The 21,287-nt window shown below is 46.4% G+C and overlaps 1 protein-coding gene across 1 annotated transcript; it reads right to left on the reverse strand.

Moving 5' to 3' along the window:
• Positions 1-12,499: 12,499 nt before the first annotated feature.
• Positions 12,500-16,706, reverse strand: LOC143439940 (sperm motility kinase 2B-like). Its single transcript, XM_076926517.1, has 3 exons — positions 16,288-16,706; positions 13,344-14,886; positions 12,500-12,902 (listed from the first exon to the last, which is right to left on the reverse strand). Exon 2 carries the CDS (start codon positions 14,858-14,860, stop codon positions 13,388-13,390), a length of 1,473 nt encoding a protein of 490 aa, XP_076782632.1. The 5' UTR covers positions 14,861-14,886; positions 16,288-16,706; the 3' UTR covers positions 12,500-12,902; positions 13,344-13,387.
• Positions 16,707-21,287: the final 4,581 nt, after the last annotated feature.

Genomic DNA, 21,287 nt, shown 5'->3' on the forward strand with positions numbered 1-21,287 from the left:
ATGTCAGCAGGAAGTAGCCAGATAACACGTCAACCCTATTTCTGCTTCACCATCACCTCTTTCTAATTTTTCTTTTTTAATTAAACCAAAATGGGGTAATGTTAGTATTCTGTCTAAACTCCACCTCCACAGTTACCTGGCAGCCAGGTATGCTCCTCCCCACAGTTACCTGGCAACCACCAGGTAGGTCTGGTCCACTATAAAAGGGGCTGCTTGTCCCCTCCCTCCTTACTCTCTTACTCTTAATCTCTTACTCTCTTACCCTCTTAATCTCTTACCCTCTTAATCTCTTACCCTCTTGCCTCTCTGTCCCCTCCCCATCCTTCCTCTCTCTCCACATGGTCATGGCCGGCCTCTACTTCTCTACTCCTCTGCTTCTCTGCTTCTCTCTCTCCCTCTCCCTCTCTCTCCCCTCCTCTCTCTCTCTCTCTCTCTCTCTCTCTCTCTCTCTCTCTCTCTTTCTCTCTCTCTCTCTCTCTATCTCTCTCTGCCTCTACTATCCTCCTGGCTCCCTTCCCCATGTCTTCAATAAACTCTTTTCTATACTATACCAGTGTGTGACTGGTCCCTCACAGGAAGAGATGCCTCTACATAGGCCCACTGAGACATCCTCTTCCCCATCCCTCTCCACACACCCACAGAACATACTCTCTTTATCTCTGTATCTTTTTATAAACACTTCAGTATAGAATTTAGCATTACAACCTACGGCAATAGACCAAACCTCAACAAGGAATGCCAGGCTGAGGACTGAGGATAGAAGTTCTAGAGACATTAAGATAGGCCATGGATGTAGACATCCAGATAGGAAAAGGAGGTCCCCTTCATGTGAAGATTGTGATTGAATTCGTGGGTCACTAAAGGACAGAAGTTTATAACACTGCCCATGGCAAGACAGGCAGAAGGGCAGGATGGCTGGCTCCATTCTACAGGGTTCTTTAGAAGTAGTGCTTTTTATCAAAATGGTTTCCTAAAATTCATTCTTGATTCCCTATCTTTCTCACTAGTTCTCATTCTTGGCCACAGCCACCGGGGGAATTGACAGAAAGCTCCTGAAGGCTTAGCATCCTTGAAGAGATTGCCTTGGGGCCCAACACTAAGACCAGGATGTGTTTCTGGAATCACCCACTCCAGTCTCTGCCCTTTGCAATACACAGTCGTCCCAGCATCTACAAAGTGTTTCTTGAAATTTAGTGGCATGAGTTCTGGTGGCTTATGGACAGATATGATTCCTACATTATGTATTCAGACTCGCTGGGAGATCCAGTCATGGAATGAGGTATGGTAACTGTCCCTGGAAATCTTAAGCTACAGGGGAGTGTTTCCCTGTGTAGCACCTTAAACACCCCCCACCATCACCAATAACAGAGTCAAGTGGTGTCATACTCAATCACATACTGTCAAAATGTTGAAAAGATGATATTTGAAAATAATAATCATAGGGAAATAGATGATTCAACAAATTTAACAGTTACTAATATTCTCAAAATAGGAATTAGTCTGTTTATGGTGTACTGCCATGGTAACCTTGAAATAAAACCAATTTCAGGTCTCATGAGGCAGGTAACACAGCTTGGTATTTAAATCCAGCATGAAGCCACATTCCTGCACCAGATGTGCACATTGCTGTTTAAAAACCTGTCCCCAGCTGCATGTAGAGACATGCCACCCACTACACACACAGTACCTCAGTCCGGCTCACACCCTGACAGCATTTCCAACAGCTTGTCTGGATCCCTGAAGAATCTACCACATCTCCTGTGTTTAATGACTGTCTGAGAATTTGGTGAGGAAGGACATGAGGAAGCAGGTTCTGTTAAACTGCCCACATTCTTCCATGACAGGAAATTGTTCATGTCTTGCCATGATGCAATGAACTCAAAGCTTCATCAAGTTTATCTTGCTGCCCCTGCTGCGATGGCTTTCTTCTGTCCCGTTGTTGAGTCTGGACTGCCTGAGCCCTTCAGATGGGTGCTATGGGAGGATCCTCCACAGAAACTGGACTCCCTCTGTGCCTTCTAGCCAGTCACACTCTGCTTGAAAAGACCAGCCACAGCCAGCCACATACCACATATTCTCAGAAAGCAGGGTAACTGCAGTGCCACAGCCACAGGAGCCTGTCTCCTGCAGTGTCTGGGTGACAGCTTTTGGGGGCTGCCTAGTTTTACCCCAGCAGAGTGTGGAGATGCCAGATCCTTCAGCTATCCTGGGGAAGTGCAGGGCAGGAAGCAGCAAATAACCAGTGCAGGCATGAGGGTCCATCCAGGGCGGGGATCTCATCTGGGAGGTTCAGGGGGGCTAGAAGAAACAAAGGACATGTTTTAAATTATTAATATTTAGAAGAAGTATGTACAAAAGTTAGATTTCTTCAATATTTTTTAGAGAACTGGTAGTAAATACAGGAGATAGGTTGCTTGCTTGTTTGTTTAATTTATTCAAGATAGGATCTATGTATTTCTGGCTGTCTTAGAACTCACTCTATAGACCAGGCTGGCCTCAAATCTTACAGAGGCCTGCCTCTGCTTCCCGAGTGTTCCGAATAAAAGCATGTGACACCATGCCTGACTTTATTTATTTAAATTAGTTGCTTTTAGTTTTATTTAGGCACAAATGATAGAATGGCAGCTATTTAAAGTGTGGGTATGCTGGCTTGAGGTGAGACACTCTGTGAAAGGATTTGCACCATCAGGCCAGCATGAGGCTGTTGACTGGAGGCCAGTGAGACCAGAGAGACATGCTCTCAGAGTGGCATGTCTTCAGCTGTGGCCCTTCCTCCTGTGTGACTGGAGGCGGCAGGTGCTTGCCTCTGGACATAGAGCAGGTGCTAAGCTCTTTTCAGTTTCACATTCCTTATAGCACCTTACAGCTCTGCTGCTGAGAATTCAGGAAAAGGGAGAGAGGGGAGGAGAAAAATGGGAGGGAAGGTGAGGGAAGAGGAGGAGAGGGAAAGGGAGAGAGGGAAGGAGAGGGGAGGAGAGGGGAAGGGAAAAGATGGGAAGGAGGAAAGAGAGGGAGGGAAGGGAAGGCAGGGGAGAGAGGGAATGGAGGGGATAAGGGAGAAGATGGGAGGGAAGGAAGGTGAGGGAAAAGGAGGAAAAGGAGGGGAGGAAGGGGAAAGGAGGAGAGGGAAATGGAGGAAAGGGAAGGGGAGAGAGGGAAGGGGAGGAGAGGGGGAAGGGAGAAGATGGGAGGAAGGGAGGGAGGGAAATGGAAGGGAGGGGAGGGAGGGAAAAGTTTTTCTGGGGTCATACAGAACTCTTGCCTAGGAGCTTATAGGTCACTTTGCTTGTTGTTGTGACAAAATGTTTGATCAGAACAGATTAAAGGAAGAAGGATTATTTGGACTCACAGGTTGAGTGTCTAATCTACCAGTTCTCAACCTTCCTAACGCTGCAACCCTTTAATTCAATTCCTTATGTTGTGGTGACCCCGCAACCATAAGATTATTTTCACTGCTACCTCATAACTGTAATTCTGCTATTGTTATGAATCATAATGTAAATATCTGATACGTGACCCCTGTGAAAAGGTCAGTCTACCCCAAAGGGGTCATGACCCACAGGTTGAGAACCATGGGTCTAGTCCAGCATGACAAGAAAAAAATGGTGGCAAGAGTTCTTGTGGTGGCCAAGGTGGCTGGTCATGTGTCACACTCAGAAATCATACACACAGGAACGCTGCTACTCCACTGTTGTTCTCCTTTTGATAATCCCAAGACACTAGCTCATGGGATGGTGCCAATGACATCAGGATAGACCCATGACCTCAGGGTAGACCATCTTCCTCAGTCTCCAGATACCACCTCACAGACATGACCTGTGGTATGTCTCCTGGATGATTCTAAATCCTGTCAAGTTGACAGTTCAGTCCAGATTAACCCTCACAGCAGTAGATGGCAGCAAGACGTCCCCTGCCTCTGACTGTCCTGTGGCCTCCTCCACTGTGGAGATCCATGGAGTGCCCACTGTGCCCACTGTGCCCAACTGTGTGTTGACTCCCTTCAGGAAGACCCTGAAGACTTTGATTTCAGCTCATTGTTACAGTGTCATGGGGCTGACTGAAAGTTGTTTCAAGGATTCACAGCACCCATAGAGCTGAAATCAGAGGCTGGGGGACCAGAGTCCTCTTGTTGCCCTAACGATGGGCAGGTGGTCTAATTCCTTGTTGTCAGGTGCTTACTTTACATGAACCTGAACATTATTGTGATAATGAACACACTGTTCCTTATCTTCTGGGTAGCATAGGCTGCATTGCTCTATCCTCCTGTGAATTAGGGAACAATGATTAGGAGGACAAACGTGACTTTGCAGCTGGCCACAAAGGCCAGCTCAGACCCTGCCTGATACAGGCTGACTCCCTTTCATCCATTACTGGTCTTTAAGAAGCAAATTCCACAACCTTTGTTTCTCCTGGTACTCTAGCTGATCACAGCCACTAGAGTCTATCCCACACTTGGGGAGGGTTCACAGGAAACTGGCAATGTGTTTTACCCACAAGCCCTCATTCTGGCCTGCAGATTAGGAGGTTAATTGAGATTTCTGCATGTAGGCTGTAAATTGCTGATGTATTCTGGGCCTACCTCCTTCCGAGCTGGGATGAGCTTCACTGCTGCTCCCAAGGTAAAGCCTCGGTGTTCTGCATGAACTCCAGGGCAAGAACATTCCTGAGAAAGCCAGGATGCAGATGACAGGTGTGAATGATGCAGGGTGGTACCAAACAACCTAGTGAGAACATTCTCAATGCAGGCTTGTCAGATCCGATTGTCCCCGTCCTCAAACATTTGGGAACTGGTTTATGTGAGTTTCACTGTCCACTTTCGGTGGCTTGTGTATGGCATCAAAATAAGTTGGTTTATCTTTAGAGGCAGATTGCTTAGATGAGAGTGGATTATTTTCCAAACATTAGACAGTTAGTAGAGTGGACACAGTGTCCATGTTTGCAGGAGATGTTCTTTCTCCATTCATTTAGAGCAACACAACCTTATTTTGATTTGGACTTGAAGGTCACTGGAGTGAAGAAGAAGTAGGAACATAGAAGGCAGCAGTGGGGTTGAGGTCGACTTAAAACCAACTTCAGAGCCAGGGGCATTGTTTCTGAAGAGCTCTGAGTCCACAGCTGTGAAGGGAGGGAGGGAGAGGGATGGGAAAGAGGAGGGGGGAGGAGGATGGGAGAGAGAGAAGTGGAGGAGAGGGATGGTAGAGGGGGAAGGAAGGAAAGAGAGAGGAAGGAAGGAAAGGAAAAAAAGAGGGAGGAGAATAGGAAGGAAGGAAACCCTGTCCCAAAAGGCCTTTTTAGGGTTTAAAACAGACCACCAAACATTGTGTGTAAATATCTTTGCTTTTGTTTACCTCATTGTTCATTTTGTTTTAGGTTTTTCCTTTTGAAACAGCATCTCACAGGCTAACTCAGGTTTGTCTCAAACTCAGGGATTCTCCAGGTTCAGTCTCCCAGATGCTAGGGTTACAGTGGGAGCCTCCACTCTGTATGTGTTTTGAGTTTTTTCTATTTTATGCACATTTGCCTACATGCATGTATGTGTACCACATGTGTACCTGGTGCCCTCACAGCCCAGTACAGAGCATTGGGTTCCCTGGAACTCAAGTTACAGAAGCTTGTGAGCCGCCCCATCGGTGCTGGGAACCAAACCCAGACAGGTGCTCTGCAAAAGCAGCCAGTGACCATAACTCCTGAGTTAGGAATCTCTCCAGCATTGTTCCCTGTGTTTCTGTCCATTTTGATGTGAAGTGTTAAACACTAGACATTGTGTTTTAACAGTTAGCAACTGTTTTCACCTGTAAAATGAACAGAGTGTCTTTTAACATACTGCTGGAGCTTCCTGACCAGTTGCTGACCTTGGGGCAGATACTGGCAGTTTGAAGGGTGACGAGGTGACACTCAATGACCTCGACTCTGCAGTCAGCAGCTCTCTCAACTGCTATAGTCTAAGACTGCCTTGTGGGAACCCCCTCGGTAAATCCTGTGTACCCCAGCTTCAGTTGTGATCACACCCCCTCCTTCTTCCTCCCAGCCACTGAGTGATTTCACCCTTCCTATTGCTAGACAGAAAATTTCTTCAGGGAGAGGCTGTGTCTATTCAGAAAGTTATATGAGCACACAAAATACCCAGGTGTCAGACAGGAGCCATGATTTTGAACTAGGTTATGTAGAACTTCAGTCAATATCCAAACAGCTGGATTTGAGCTTGTGTTTCTCTTTAGCCTTTTTAGAAAGGTACACAGATGTTGACAGGGTGCCGGAGATGCAGTTCCAATCCAAGGTCAGTTGTGTCTGTTTGCCCTGTCATTTGTGACCTGTGCTGTTCAGAGATGCTCTGAAATATCACTTGTTTATTGCTCAGTCACATGTATTCACCTGGGTTGGTGTTGGCTGTCCTTAGTCCTCTGTCAGACTGACCGCCATGATTTGGGGCTCACAGGAGTCTCCACGGTGGTGGCCTTGATGTGGTGAGAACTTTGTGACTAAGGCCATGTGGAAGGGTCATGGGGACACTACCTACAGAAGGAACAGGTTCTTATAGGCCTGAGCTATCTCTATCCAAGACCTGTTATTAAAAAAAAAACCAAAAAACCAAACAAACAAATAAACCAAAAAATCCTGCCAATCACCACCACCTCTCTGTCTTCCTGGTAAGTGACTGCTCTGGTATGTGCTTCTGCCATTATGGGGACATCAGAGGCCCATAGGAACCAGCCCACAATGATGTTATGCTCTTAAATTTCTGAAACAGTGAGATAAATAAACCTTTTGTTCACACATTATCCAGACTTAAATATTTTGTTATAAAGACAAAAATTGAACAAATATAATGACTTACCACTGAGACAAAACACCTTGGCTCACTAGGAAGGACATATTTTTTCTACATATTACTATCTGCAGACACAAGCATGTCTCTAGTTCCTGGCAGACCGGTGTTTAACACACAGCCTTCTCCTTCCTCCTCACTGGCCTCCTCTCTTCAGGACCAGGGCTGGTGCAGGTGAGCAGTACAATGGGATCAGAGTAGATGAGCTGGATTTAGGCAGCAAGGATACCTGACTCCCCTTCATCCCTTAGACTGATGCTTCAAGAAAGTGGCCAGCATCCATGTAGATGCTTGGCACTGAGCAGGGAGCACGAAGAGAGTAAGGCCATGCCAATGACCAGGAGCAGCTTCCACCCATGAGCATCAATCACCAGTGCACCTCCCAGCCCTGTCAGTCCTCCTCCAGATAATGGTCACATCTCTGACAGACATCCAGAGCCACTTTGCTAGGCCACTCCCAATTCCTACCTATAGACTATGAAGGTTTTAGGCCATGGAGTTTGGGGTTACTTGGTACTCATCACTGATTCCTAGAGCAACATTGAACTAGTGACCTTATGTCTTTGCTTAACATTAACCAAACCAACAAAACCACCTTAGAGATTCCCCAATGGGCCACCTTTGCCACAGTTATTTCCAAAGACTGACGAAGTTGAAAGAAACTTCCCTTGATCCTCTCACCATGCTCGAGTTTAGAAAAACATTTCTCTTTTCCAGATGTACAGGGAAGGATGAGTTTACGCCAAGGAGGACAACAGAGAACCACCCCGGGCAGATGGATCTATGCTCAAGGTAAACAGAGAGTGGAACCGATTTTTCAAGAGTAGTGGATTTCTAGACACCGCATTAAGTCTCATTTATCTGCTGTGAAATGTGGCCCCAGTTATGAAAAGTTTGAGACAAAGAAGGAACTAGACAGAGACCACAGAGTCCCAAGGCAACTGCTGGCTGCTGAGCTGTTACTTGAGAACTGTCATGTCATCATGGCCATCATGGTCACTGTGGGTTTTGTCATCACTGATTAGTTTTGGGTGAACTTGGAGGAATGCAAATCTCAGCCAATCCCAACAGACACAAGAGAGGAGCTTTTGACTCACCTCAGGACAGAAAAGCTGCAGGAAGCAGGTGGCTGCTTTGCTCTGAGCCTACCTGCCTCTGTGTGGCCAGGAGGGTGGGGCCCACCTCACTCCTCAGAGCACCAGAGGGGGGCTTCTGGAGGGAATGGCTCTCATGGTGGTATTCACCCAAAACTAATCAGTTTACAGATTCACACTTGCCATTTAAGACAAGCCCCACCAATCCCTCAGCAAATGTTCTAGGAGGAGGCACCTGGACCTCCACCCCCAGCTCCTGTCAAATGTACCCCCACCTGAAGGTAGGCTGTGGGTGTTCATCCACTGCTAGTCTGGGGAGTTGGTCTATGGGGAGAAGAACAGCCAGCTCTGCCGCTGCAGGCTCTACCTCAGCTCTTAATAGTCGTGACTCTGCAAGCAGGCTGATCTTAAGTTTTCCATAAGACCCACACTCCCCAGGGTCTATGCTGGGAACCAGGAGGGCCATGGTTCCTTAGCCCCAAGGCTGCCCAGTTCATTGCCTTTCTGCCCATGTAGGGGCCCAGACAGGACATGTTGTACCCTGCCATGGGTAGTGAGACTTGCTTTGTTTCTCAGGATCCTTCATGCTAACTATGCCTCTGGTTTGAGCTTCAAACCTCCTTGCTCTGACTTTGCTTCTGCAATCAGGACTTAGCACTGAAAATTTCAGCGGAAGCCTCTACAATCTGTAGCCTGATCATGTAATCCATAACGAAATGCAAAGATTTCAGATCATCACCTGGCTTTGCAGAAACACAGCTGACTGATCTATAGGGCAACTCAAGAGGCAACCGAGGGCATTTTCTTCCTCAAAGCAAAGTCTGCTTCACAGCCAGAACCCACACCAATTCACTACCTCCAACCTGGGCTCACCTGTGTCTGGATCAACCCTTGGCAGTCACTCCTGAGGTAGACTGAAATGTCAGGCTCCTTCAAACCCTGCCTCAGTGAAGGGACGCCTCCCTCTGCCAGGTTGTTGCTTCTAGGGCTCAGGGAAGTCCTTCCCACAGCAATTCCAGTTCTGATCTGGGTGCCTACACCATGGAGGCTGCTGCATCAAGGTCTTTCTCTCCTGGGCCCATCCGGGGGCATGGTAGTGAAAGCTGCCCTGCTCTCTCCCTCAGCCCCTCAGAGCCTCAGCTGTGCAGTCAGAAAAGCTCATCACTGAGGAAACTCACACAAACACTCTAGGTTCACTTGTTCTTAGCTGACTTGAAAATCACTGATCATGTATGAATCAAGGTGTGTGCGTGTGTATGTGTGTGTGTGTGTGTGTGTGTGTACGTGCGTACCAGGTGTGAGTGTGGGAGGATGGGTGAGCCTGTGTGTGATTGAGCATGAAAAGCCCATGCACACCTTTTCCTTATGCTGCCCATCCCTACTTCAGGAGAGGTGGATGGCTAATATGTCCATGTCGGTGACTTTCTTCCCTGGGTTCACAGTTGCAGGAAGGAAACCTTTAGCTGCTCTTCATTGATCGACATGGTTACCAAGGATACTGTCAGGACATGATTACCCTAAACAGTGACAGTAGACTCTGTATAATCCAGGAAGGTGACATCTAGCCCCCTGCTAGTTCTGTGGGAGGATGATGAGACCCACAGGTGGGACAGGTGTAGGGAGGCTGGTCTTGGAGGCTCTGGCCACAGCTCACCAACCCTCAGAGCATCACCTTCAAGCCCTGATTCCTATGCTGAGTGTTGGTGAGATGCCAGGAGGTGACAAGTGTTTTCAGTCTTACCTTTAAGGGTCTCAAGACTTTACTGAAGGATGGACACAACACCTTGACCAGATAGTAACAAGACCAAAAGGGCTGTTCACCCACACAGCCAGGGCCACTGACAGAGACTGGAGCATAAGAGGATACAAAATGATGACGGAGCAGTTTCAAAGGTCCTCTCATCTGAGAGATACAAACCTCAGTTGGGTGGCACTGAGGGCTAGGTTTTAAATTACAGCGAAAAGGACCCCTCCAGGGTCCCAAAACCTAAGTGGGGCAGGATCCTCTTGCTTTCTCCCTTAAGGGGACTAATCAGGTGGCTATCATACTGTTCCTATCCCTGGTGTTGGACCCTGGTTGGCATAAAGGTCCTACTTGGTGGTGGTGGCAGATCTCTGGTGGCCATCTAAGCCAAGCCTCTGCCAGTTCCACACACAGTCCCAACCCCACATCCCACCTGACCCTGCTCTGAACTTGCCCTCTATGACCCCACTTAAGCCTGAAATCAAAGTCCCAAGGTGTGGTTGGTCAGTTGCAGCCTGCTCTGACCTTCCTGGGTGTGTGGGTAGACGATTGCTCTGGTCTTTGTGGTGGGATCCACACACATCTTGTTCAGTCCCTGGTTTGGTCTGCATCCTGCCTGCTGTGTAACCTTTCAGTATCATCTGCTGTTTGCCCACCTCTTTGTGTCTCTGCCCACCTATAAACATGTGTCCTTAAGGACAGACTGGTGTTTCAGTGTGTGGGGTGCAGCAGGTGCTCAGAATATTGTCTGAGTGGGAGCATCTGCAGCAGGCATTGCCCACTGCCCTAAGCACACCCCTCTCATTTTCCCTGTGGGTGATGGTAGCCATGTTGATGGGCTAGTTCCCATGGCAGCTGAGGGGATTCAGCCATGCTGGCACAAGTACTTTTCATGCCAATTATTATAAATTTGAATTATGTTCTCTTTCTTTTAATGTGAGATCATCATACTGTGCAACCCATATTGGTCTCAAACTCATGACTCTCACACCACAGGCCTAGAAGTTTTGGGATAAGAGTTACAAATTGGGATGAGGGGTTTTTACGAATCCTACAGAAATTCCTGTTTTGAGAATGTCCTATGCTCTACACAGCAGTTAACAGAGGTGGGCCTTTGGAAGAGGATTGGATGTTGAGAGCTCTCACCTCAGAAATGGTTCAGTTCATTTATGAACATGGGGCTTAGTGGCCAGAGAGGACACATTTATAAAAAAAACAATTTTTTCTTTTCCTGGTCTGGCTACTGTGAGGCACACAATTTGTTTCATCAGGTACTTCCTGCTGTGACGCTCTGCTTCACCCCAGCCTAACACACAGAAACAGCCGCCCAGGAGCTATGAACTCAGAAGCAGTGAGCCAGCAGGAAACTTGTCTTTATCACATGGTTAGCTTGAGTATTTTGTCACTGCAATGGAAGTCTAATGTGGAGCCATGGCCCTAATGCTGGAATGTCCCTGGTGACACATGGTTCAGACACCTTTGCAATGCATTTGTGGGACGTGTTTGGAAAAGTTTGGGGATACAGGCTGCTGGGGAAACGGGCAATGTTCTCATGGAGATAACTGACATTGTGACAGATACTTGACCAGAGTGACAGGACTGAGGAGTCTGATAGGAGGCAGACTGGAGGGCATGCCTAGTGTGATATATCCTGGCAAATAATGTACACACACACACATACACACACACACACACACACACGCAAACACACACGCAAACACACACGCATGCACACACATGAATACATGTATGCAGATATGCACATACATGTGTACACATAAACACACATGTGCATACATGGACACAGGCACACACATAACACATTCGCATACATGCACACACACAAAAACATGCAAACACACATGTGCATACACACATACACGCACGCACACACACACATACACACGTATACATGCATACATGCACAGACAGGCATAAACACAGGCACGTATGCATGCATGCACAAACACTTGTGACCACACATCTGTTCCCTGAGAGTTCCTGAGGCTGAATCTAAATGAGGCAAAGAGTGCAGTTTAGAGAGGGGTGTTTCCTGAAGAGATTGGTGACATTAAGAAGCCAAAAGCTTTCTACTAGGACAACTGGGATGATGTTGTAAGTGTAGCTCAGCAATCTGAGACATTTACATCAGAGTGACGGGTATACACATGAACGGCTTCAGTGCTTGTGAGATTAGGCTTCTCCAGGCACTGGTAATCTGTCAGGTATGGTAGGGGTTGGGGTTGGCATTGTTAGGTGATGTCCCTGTGATAGAGCACATCTAGTCTGTGACAGGAGAACTTGTCCTCTCACAGAGAACATCTCTTCTTCTCTTTTCCAACACACATCCTCCTTCTGCCCCAGATCTGACTTGTTCACTGAAGGACACTTGCCTGAGATAGGACAAGGGGAATGCCATTGCCCCGTGGATCTAAAGAGGAAAATGTCACAACAGGAAGAGTGACTGCCTTATAGAATACAATTACTGCCCTGGGGGTTACGATGGACATGTGGCTCCTCACAACCCTGGGATCCAGCCCATGCCACATCTGCAGGACTTCACATAGTTACCATGCTTGCCTCAGTGGAAGCGGGTCAAGCTGATGGTACCTAATGTTCTTTCTGGTCCTTCTGATAATGCTTCTGGGTCCAGAAGGACCCAAAGTCCACCCTCAGCTTCTACACTTTCCCCTTCAGGTATTTTAGAACTTGGTCCCTTCAAAGTCACTTTGAATTATTTGGTGGTTTGGGGCATGAAATTATTCTTCCTGGGGCTTTGGAACACCACAGGACCAATTTTCCTATGTCAAAAAGATACAGAAAAATCTCTGAGGTCATCTTTCACAAACATCTATTTTATTCTCTGCATCATAACAAACATGTCAAGAAGCCTTCTGTCTTCTACTAAGAGTAAGGCTGGAACATGAATGGAGAGGAAGGGTCTGATGTGACCCCAGGTAGGCAGAGGGGCTCCTGTCTCTACCAGTATTGGAAAGGATTTCAGCCACTGCCCTGAATAGTGATGCCTTTGAGGTAGGATTTCATTCCTCCTGCCACCTGGAATTTCATCATTTGCTCCCTTCCTCCTGGCTGGACCCTGGGATCTGAGAAAAGTGTGGTGGACCTGGAACATGATGGCTTTCCACAAGGCTCCCTCCTGTAGGTTGGTGTCTGCACATGGGTCCTCTCCAACTTTGTGACTGTAGAATTGTAGCATCCGGCATCCTCTAGTGATCTTCTAAAAGGCAACAACACATGTGAGAGGGACACTGGGAACCTAAGCTGCACAGGACATCTCTCCAGCTGTGGTCACCCTGTTCCACACTGCTCCCCAAGCTGCCTCCTCCTGTCTAAACCTCTTCCTCCAACCTCCTAGTTCCCAGTCCACAGCCCCTCTCATCCCTCAGCATCTTCCTCTTCCTTCTCCTACTTCCTCCTCCTAGCATGGTCAGTACCCTCCTGCTGTCTGCTAGTTCAACCTTTATTAAATTTCCCATGCACAGGATACACATGGGAGTGACCTTCTGGGATGCTAGATCTGTTGGTAGATTCCATTTAACCATCATCTCATGGTGTCTAGACATAGCTTCCCCATGCCTGGTACAATATACTCATGATTATAATCTGCCATTTGACAAAGACTCGAGGAAAATATATACATTCAAATACAGAAATGTACCTGGGCCAGGCCGGATGCTTGTTCTCTGGATGCCCTCCTGGTGTTTATGTCTGTGGGGAGACTCTCTTCTCCCCCAGGCGACGTTTCTTTCTTGCTGGTATACAACAACAGAGACTCCTTAGAGCATTTCCTATCTTTCTGGCCCACCCCTTGAGTCCTGTGCGCTGGCCCCTGCTGGGGACAGGCTTGTGCTCTGCTGAGGCACTGGTGCTGTGCATTGAGTACCTGAAGGGGACACTCCTAAAAGGTATGTGGGCTTGGCCCATTGTTGGTGTAGTCTGGAGTGACCTGCAGGGAGGAACACCAGGCCAACTGACCCTTCGGTCTTCTTTCTGCTTAGGCTTCTGGCCATGAGTAGCCATTTGGCTGTTGGAGGAAGAAGAAAACAAGATGGGCTCACTTCTTCTCTTTAGTTCCGGATGTAAAGTCGCAGGATCATCCCGGGAAGTGTATGGTGTAATTGATGGATTCATGGGTTGAGCTGGGGTAGGGCTGTCACACTCCTGACCAGCCTGCTCTTTGAAAAAACAATATGACGCCATGGCCTGATTGTATTTTTTATGGCATAGTGAGTCTTCAATGTCTTCTGCTTGAAATCCAAGATGTTCCATGGCTTTTACAATGGCTGGGTCTGGCCTGAGGGGGATATGTTTCTCATAAAAATCCGGGAGATCCTCTGAGTCCTCTGTAAGCCAAGGATGCATCATTGCTTCACTGATTGTCGGTCGGTGTTTTGGGTTCATTGTCAGTAGGTAACTAATCATGTCCTCGAGCTCTAGTGACAGGTGATGAGGGATAGAATACTTTCCTAACAAAATTTTCCTTCGCAATTGTGGTGTGTTAGCACCATCAAAGGGGACCCTTCCCGTTGTCATGCAGTACAGAAGAACCCCTAGGGTCCACACATCGATCTTAGTGCCATCATACAGTCTCCCGAGGACTACCTCGGGAGAACTAAATACATAGGTCCCGCAGTGAAATCTCAGCAGTTGCCCAGGCTTCACTTGAGTGCCAAGCCCAAAATCAATAATTTTTATTTTTCCATTATTGTCTATCATAATATTATCTGCTTTTAAATCTCGATGAATGATCCCCTGGTCATGGCAGTAGCTCATAGCACTTAATATTTGTTTGAATATTTTCCGTGCCTCATCCTCCTGCAGGTAACCAGCTTCTTGGATGTGTTGGTACAGCGGTTTACCCGCTGCCAATTCCATGATGAGGTATATTCTCTTCTTAGTCTCAATGACTTGAAAGAGAGAGATGATATTGGGATGGTTGGTCATCTTCAATATTTCGACCTCAGAGGTGACCGGATGGCACCATTGCTGCCTCTTGCGGATTATTTTGACAGCCACGAGCTTGCCTGTGAGGCGGTGCCTCGCCAGCTTGACTTTGGCGTAGCCCCCCTGGCCGATGGTATTTAAAACTACATATTGAGAGTGGAAACTCTCCGTGCCAGAGGGGCTGGGCTCAGATTTGAGCTTTTCTGACTCTTGTTCGCTCTCAGAGCTCATTTGAGGTAACAAAGTATTAATGCTACCTAAGAGGGAAAAAAAAAGAAAGATAGAAATGAAGAAATGGAAGAAAGAAAGCTAAGATTAGAAACTAAGATAATGAAAAATAAGCAAAACAGAAAACTAAAACCCAACCAAAATAACAACAACAGCAGAAACCCAGAAAAGCAAAACCATGCACAGAGCCAAGAAAATCCAAATTAAAAAATCTAACTGCAAGTCACTAGGAGGGAGGAGCACAGCTCAGCAACACTGAGAAGGAATATTACTAATTGTGTAAGAAGAAAAAATGCACAACAAAATATATAAACAGTCAAAGAGATTTTTAAAATTAACGATTAGAAAACCCAAATAATGTAAAATTAAACTAAAAAAAATTTAACTCCAAACAAGCGAACCTGCAAAAAGTCTAAAAACTTAGAGATTAAAATAAATGTAACAAACTTATCAAAAGTTCTAGAATATGCAAAGAAATAAAAAAAAATCAGCAAGAAAACAACCCAATGAATAATTGGGAATATTAGGATAGGGATCTGAAAAGAGTTTTCTCAGAAGACATGTAAATGATGTAAGTGGCTAAGAAATTATATATATTAATGTTCACCTATGGTATCTGATACTCTTAGCAGCTGGGGTTGGAGAGACTGAAGTGGCCATCTCCTGTAGCCAGGCAGAATTTACAGTAGTGGGAGGGGGACACTAACCAACCCACAAAACCTTCAACCTGAAATGTGTCCCACCTATAAGATGTTCAGAGATAAAGATGGAGCAGAGATTGAGGGAATTGGCCAGCCAATGACAGGCCCACCTTGAGACCCACCCCATGACAGAGAGAGCACTATTAATGATATTCTAGGACTTGCAGACAGGACCTAATGAAACTTTCTTCTGCAAGGCTTCAATCAGCAGCTGATGGAAACAGATACAGAAACCCAGAGTCAAACATTAGGCAGAGCTTGGGGAAGTCTTGGGGAAGAGTGAGCAAGCCAGAGGGGTCAAAAACACCACAGAGCCCATGGAGGCTCACAGAGATTGAACCACCAACCAAAGAGCATGCAGGGGCTGGACCTAGGCCCCTTACACATTTGTAGCAGATGTGCAGTTTGTCTTCATGTGGGTCCCCTAACAATTGAAGCTGAGGCTGTCTCTTCCTCTGTTGCCTGCCTTTGGATCCCTTTCCCCTAGCTGGGCTGCCTCTTCTGATCTCCATGGGAGAGGACAAGCTTAGTTCTGCTAGAACTAGATGTCCCAGAACAGGGTGGTACACAAGGGGTTGGCCTCCAATTCTCTGAGAAAGAGAGGGAGTTATAGGAGGAAGAGCATATGAGGTGGGCCTAGGAGGAGAGGAGGGAGTGAGGGGCTGTGATTGGGATGTAACATGAATAAATTTTAAAAATTCTTTAAAAAACTTAAGGTAGATGCCTTACCTTAGAAACAATGGCCAAGCTGACTGAAGGCCTTAAATCTTTCCCTCACACAGGTGTACTTACAAGACTCAAACACACACACACTCGTGCTTGCACTCACACACAGATTCACCCACAGTCACCCACAGGTATATCTACACACACACACACACACACACACACACAAACAGGTACTCACGCAAGTAAAGTTAAAACACAATGCACACACACAATCAGGTACTCACACACAAGTAAACTGAAAACACAACACACATACTACACATACATACACACACACACAAGCAATCTTCCCCCAAACACACACAGATCTAGACACACACAAGCTCACACAAACCAATCAAAAGTAAAATCCACAAACAGCTCACTAGATACAACAAAATCGCAGAGGGCACCACACCACCACTCCTCTCAACGCACTCAAAGAAATCCAGGTGTGACCACAGCTTAACATCTGCTGGCTGGACCATGTCACAGTTGCTCCTCATGAGGTCATAGCTGGACCTGTCCTGCCAGGGCTGGGAGGGACTCCGAGGCTCTGGCTAGGTGGGCTGTGGAGACTGACATTAGGCTTTCAGAAATCAAACCTGTAGGATATGTTGATGTCCTCAGGTCTCTGGTTTGAATGTTTGCTGTGCCTCCTGCTTTAAAGTCCTAATGTCTACACTCAGCATGTCACTTTTGCATTCCAACTGATGGGTCCAAGATGATGCTACAGCTTAAGTTTTTTTTAAAAAAGTTCATATGAAGACCTAGGTGGCTGCTGTCTTTCTGACATTTCTGTAGCCATTTTTTAAATACCTGTAGCCTCCTTAGATTATTAGAGAGGACCTTTCCCATGCCCAGCTAACCATTAACCACATATCCCATTAAGGTCTATGCTCTGGTAGTCTTGGAAATTCTCCTGACCCTTGCCCTCCTTTAGGGCCAATCATAATTAAGGTCAGGTAGAATTGCTTTGTACAGTTAGCAGCAATAAGCCTGGACCTGAACCAACCACCCCACTGCCTAGCAAGACTTCCTGCACCTGTGTGGAGCTTTCATGGTTGCTATGTGATTTTTGCTTTTTATAAGCCACCCCTGGGAAACAGTCAGGGTTGCCTTCTCAACTCCCAAGTCTGACCTGCATCCTTGATCAATCAGTCCCAGGATATATGTTCAATAAACTACCCTTGCTTGACTGAAATGGCTGTCTGAGTGGTTTGTGGAGTGATTCCTGGACTCCAACATTGCTCATGGAATATAATAAAGCAGCTTATTACCACCTGTGAGGATGACAAGAATATACCTCTCTCATAATTTCTTGTTGGATTTTAAAGATCTAAAACCATGGAACACACTCCCCCAGAGATACTCATGGATGGGACTAGTTGCAATCACATGAGGATTGTTGATGAATTTATAGCGGCTGGTGCACCGGGGCCCTTCTGCTCCCAGGTAAGAAGGAACCCGGAGCTGAGGCAAAGGGTGGTTTATAAACAGGGTTCACAAGGACAGGTAATTGCTTCTTAGACAGTATAGGGGACAGAAACAAAGGGTCCTATGGGAATCTGGCACGGGCCTGCCCAGGGATGGCTTAGGGAGCCTCACACAAGCCCTCAGATGAAGATGTAGAACTCCCAGCTCCTCCAGCACCATGACTGCCTGGATGCTTCTATGCTGCCACCTTGGTGATCATGGACTGAACTTATGAGACTTTAAGGCAGCCTCAATTAATGTTGTCCTTAGGTGAGCTGCATTGTTCATGGTGTGTCTCTTCTCAGCAGCAAAACCCTAACTAAGACAGTATCCATATTCCCTTTCCCAGCCTCCAGACTGTAGAAGCATCACACATGAGGGCAATCTATTGAGACTATGGGGCCAGGAGCCTCCAGGCTGTCTGCTTCATCTGAGAGATTCTGTTTCCAGAGTGCTAGGACATCATGTCACTAAAGGAATGGTTGCCCCTCTATTTCAATAGTATGAATAGCATCAGCAGGCACCTGCTGTGTTAGCCCATGAACACAAGGCTGTCTTCTCCAAGAGTGGATCCAACATCTCTCAGAACCTCCTCAGGAACTGGTTGTTCCTGAGGATTACCTGCACTTGCTTATGCAGACCTATTCTGAGTTCTGAAATCTATTCAAAGCCCACTCATCGTAGACCTGTGAGTTCAGAAAGTAGTCCTCAGAGTCATGTTCTACCTTGACTGTTTACTTCCTCTAGGTAGGAAGTACATGGGGCTACAAGATCTCATTCTTCCTCTCATTGTGTTGGCCATCTAGAGTTATGCTAAGGTATTGGAAACACATGTTAGCAGATGCACCAGCCCAGGCTTCTTCAATGTCAAAGCCTATCTGCAACCCCTGCATCATATAACCGGTTCAGAAAAGCCCATCTCATTAGAATTCTAGGGTGCTGGGAGCCTAAGTGGAGAGTCCATTTTCTGCTGCCAGGTAAATGTCTTTTGCTTCCACATGGCCAACTGGGAGAAGGGATTGAGAGAGGTAAGAAGATGAAACCCTTCAAATATCTACTTGGTGTCACCAAAGACTGTGAATTCTGACTGGCATGGTGTTTAAGTTAGATTTTTAAAAAGCCACCTCAGCACAGTTAGTAGGTACTCTCAGGATTGTGCAGCAGGGTTGGTACAAAGGGGCAGGGACCCTGGGGCACGTACAGTGTGGCAGAGATCCTGGGCTGGTGAAATGGGGCAGGAGTAATGTTGTAGGAACCCTGTGGTAAAGACTCTGGGGTAGGTGCAACTGGAAAGGACTCTGGGGGAGGGGTACCGAGGCAGGCACCCAAGCTGGAGTGGTGAGCCAGTTGTGTGTTTGCTTCATGCAGTGCTCTCATGAGTAGAGAACATTGGCAACTTCCCCAAAGGGGATGGTGGGAGCTTCTTGAAAGAACTCTATAGCTCCTGAGAAGGTATACATTCCACAGATGGGCCTGTATGGAGATGAGCAGATTCCAAAGGGGCTATCTTAAGTGAACAGCCAAAGAAAACAGAAATGTAGAAGAAGTAATTAAAGTAGCCATTTCAAAGGTGCTTTGTTCACAAGAATAGGACAGAAGGAAACTGATAAAGGCAAGTCACTTCTTTGTAGAGATGAAAACAAAGAGTTTTTATCTCCTGTCTGCCTGGTCATCCAATGAAGATCAGGTAACTGCTGGCTCTATCTGTCTACCCATCTGCCTGTCTGTCTGTCTATCTATCTATCTGTCTATCTATCTATCTATCTCCATGAGGAAAGTCAGCTTTTATTTGTAAGAAGATATTTACAGCAGTGCTTTCTGGTGGTGACAATGAAGATTGTAGGGGGTGAGATGGATTCGTTAATTAATTAATAATTAATTTAATGGAGTGCCAGTTCCCCTCAGCACCTGTTGTACCACAGACTCAGTCTTAGTGTGACACAGAAGATGCCTACCTGGAAAGTTTATCCTGTCTCTAAGGAACACTGTGTAATACAACTGTCTGCATTGCAGGTCAGACAAGACCTAGGGTTGGGAAACTTCTGGACAGAATGAAGGTTTGTGAGGCTGGACTTAGACTCTGTGGAGGGCTCAGGACACCTGACTGTCCTGATGCATCCCATTCTGATTTAGTTCTCTCCAACAGAGCCAGCCACCTCAGCATCTACATTTCCTGGTAAGCCCCTAATCATCTTACACTGTGTAGAGCGTTCAAACTCAGGGTGGGCTCTGAGAGTTTGAGAGAGCCCTCAGAGCCCTCTGGGCCTGGCTGACTCAACTTGAGGCTGCTGTGTACCTCCTCAGTGTGCTCATCCACCAGGGTCCTCAAAAGTCAACAGTGAGTTTGCTGAGCGGCCTAGCAACTCCATATTGGTCCAGCAGCAACTGTACTTTTTACAGGGTCATAAACAGAACACGTGGGTTCTGATTGGTCCAACAGTCTGGAAGAGCGAAAGATGTCACCCGCCAAGGACAAGTGCCATGTGAGTGGACACTGAGGCATTGCAGGGCTCAGACTCCTCACCATCCTCCTTCAGCCTCTTTTCTTCTTCCTTAAGATGTTTCCTGCAGATTTGAAAGGTCCAAGCAGTTTATGACATGGATTTTAATTTAATCTCAGTACATATCAATGATTACAATTAAACTAAGATGAGGCTTAACTTTTTTTTCTTCCAAAAATGTATTTTTTTATTCAGTTTACATCCTGATCCCAGCCACCCTCTCTTCTCTCTTCCCAGTCACCCATATGAATCCCTTCCACCATTAAGCCCCACTTCTCTTATGGGAAGGAGAGCCCCCCTTGGGTACCACCTGACCCTGGGACTTCTAGTACCAGTGGGACTAGGCACATCCTCTCCCACTTATTCCCAATTAGGCAGTCTGCTGTAACACAGTCATAGCTACAGATGCAAGTGTGTGGCCTCACACCGTTCACTCTACATTCATTTAAATGAGTCACATCATGTCTATCAATCATGCTCTTAGGTATCTGTGACCAAATCATTGCTTTCATTAATAAGAACTTCCTTAAAAAGTTTTAACCGTTTTTCTTGGTAGTGTTCCTATTTAAATAATGCACCGGGACTATCAAGGAAATCGGCTAAACAACTACTGAGCATAGACCCCAAACATACTCCAACATATAAGACAAACACACGCTCCACTATATTTGTAGCAGCCTTATTTATAATAGCCAGAAGCTGTAGACAACCCAGATGTCCCTCAACAGAAGAATAAACACAGACAGTGTGGTACATCTACACAATGCAGTACCACTCAGCTGTTAAAAACAACGACTTCATGAAATTCTTAGGCAAATGCATGGAACTAGAAAATGTCATGCCGGGGGAGATAACCCAGACACAAAAGAACACACAAGGTATGTATTGACTGATATGGTAGATTTTAGCTCAGAAGCTCAGAATACCCATGATACAACTCACAAACCATGTGCAGCTTAAAAAGAAGGAAGACTAACGTGTGGATGCTTCAGTCCTAAATAGAAGAGGAAACCAAATGACAGAAGGTAGAGGCTGAAAGGGATC

Source organism: Arvicanthis niloticus, chromosome 28 (assembly GCF_011762505.2).
Source record: "Arvicanthis niloticus isolate mArvNil1 chromosome 28, mArvNil1.pat.X, whole genome shotgun sequence".
NCBI classification, from domain to species: domain Eukaryota; kingdom Metazoa; phylum Chordata; class Mammalia; order Rodentia; family Muridae; genus Arvicanthis; species Arvicanthis niloticus.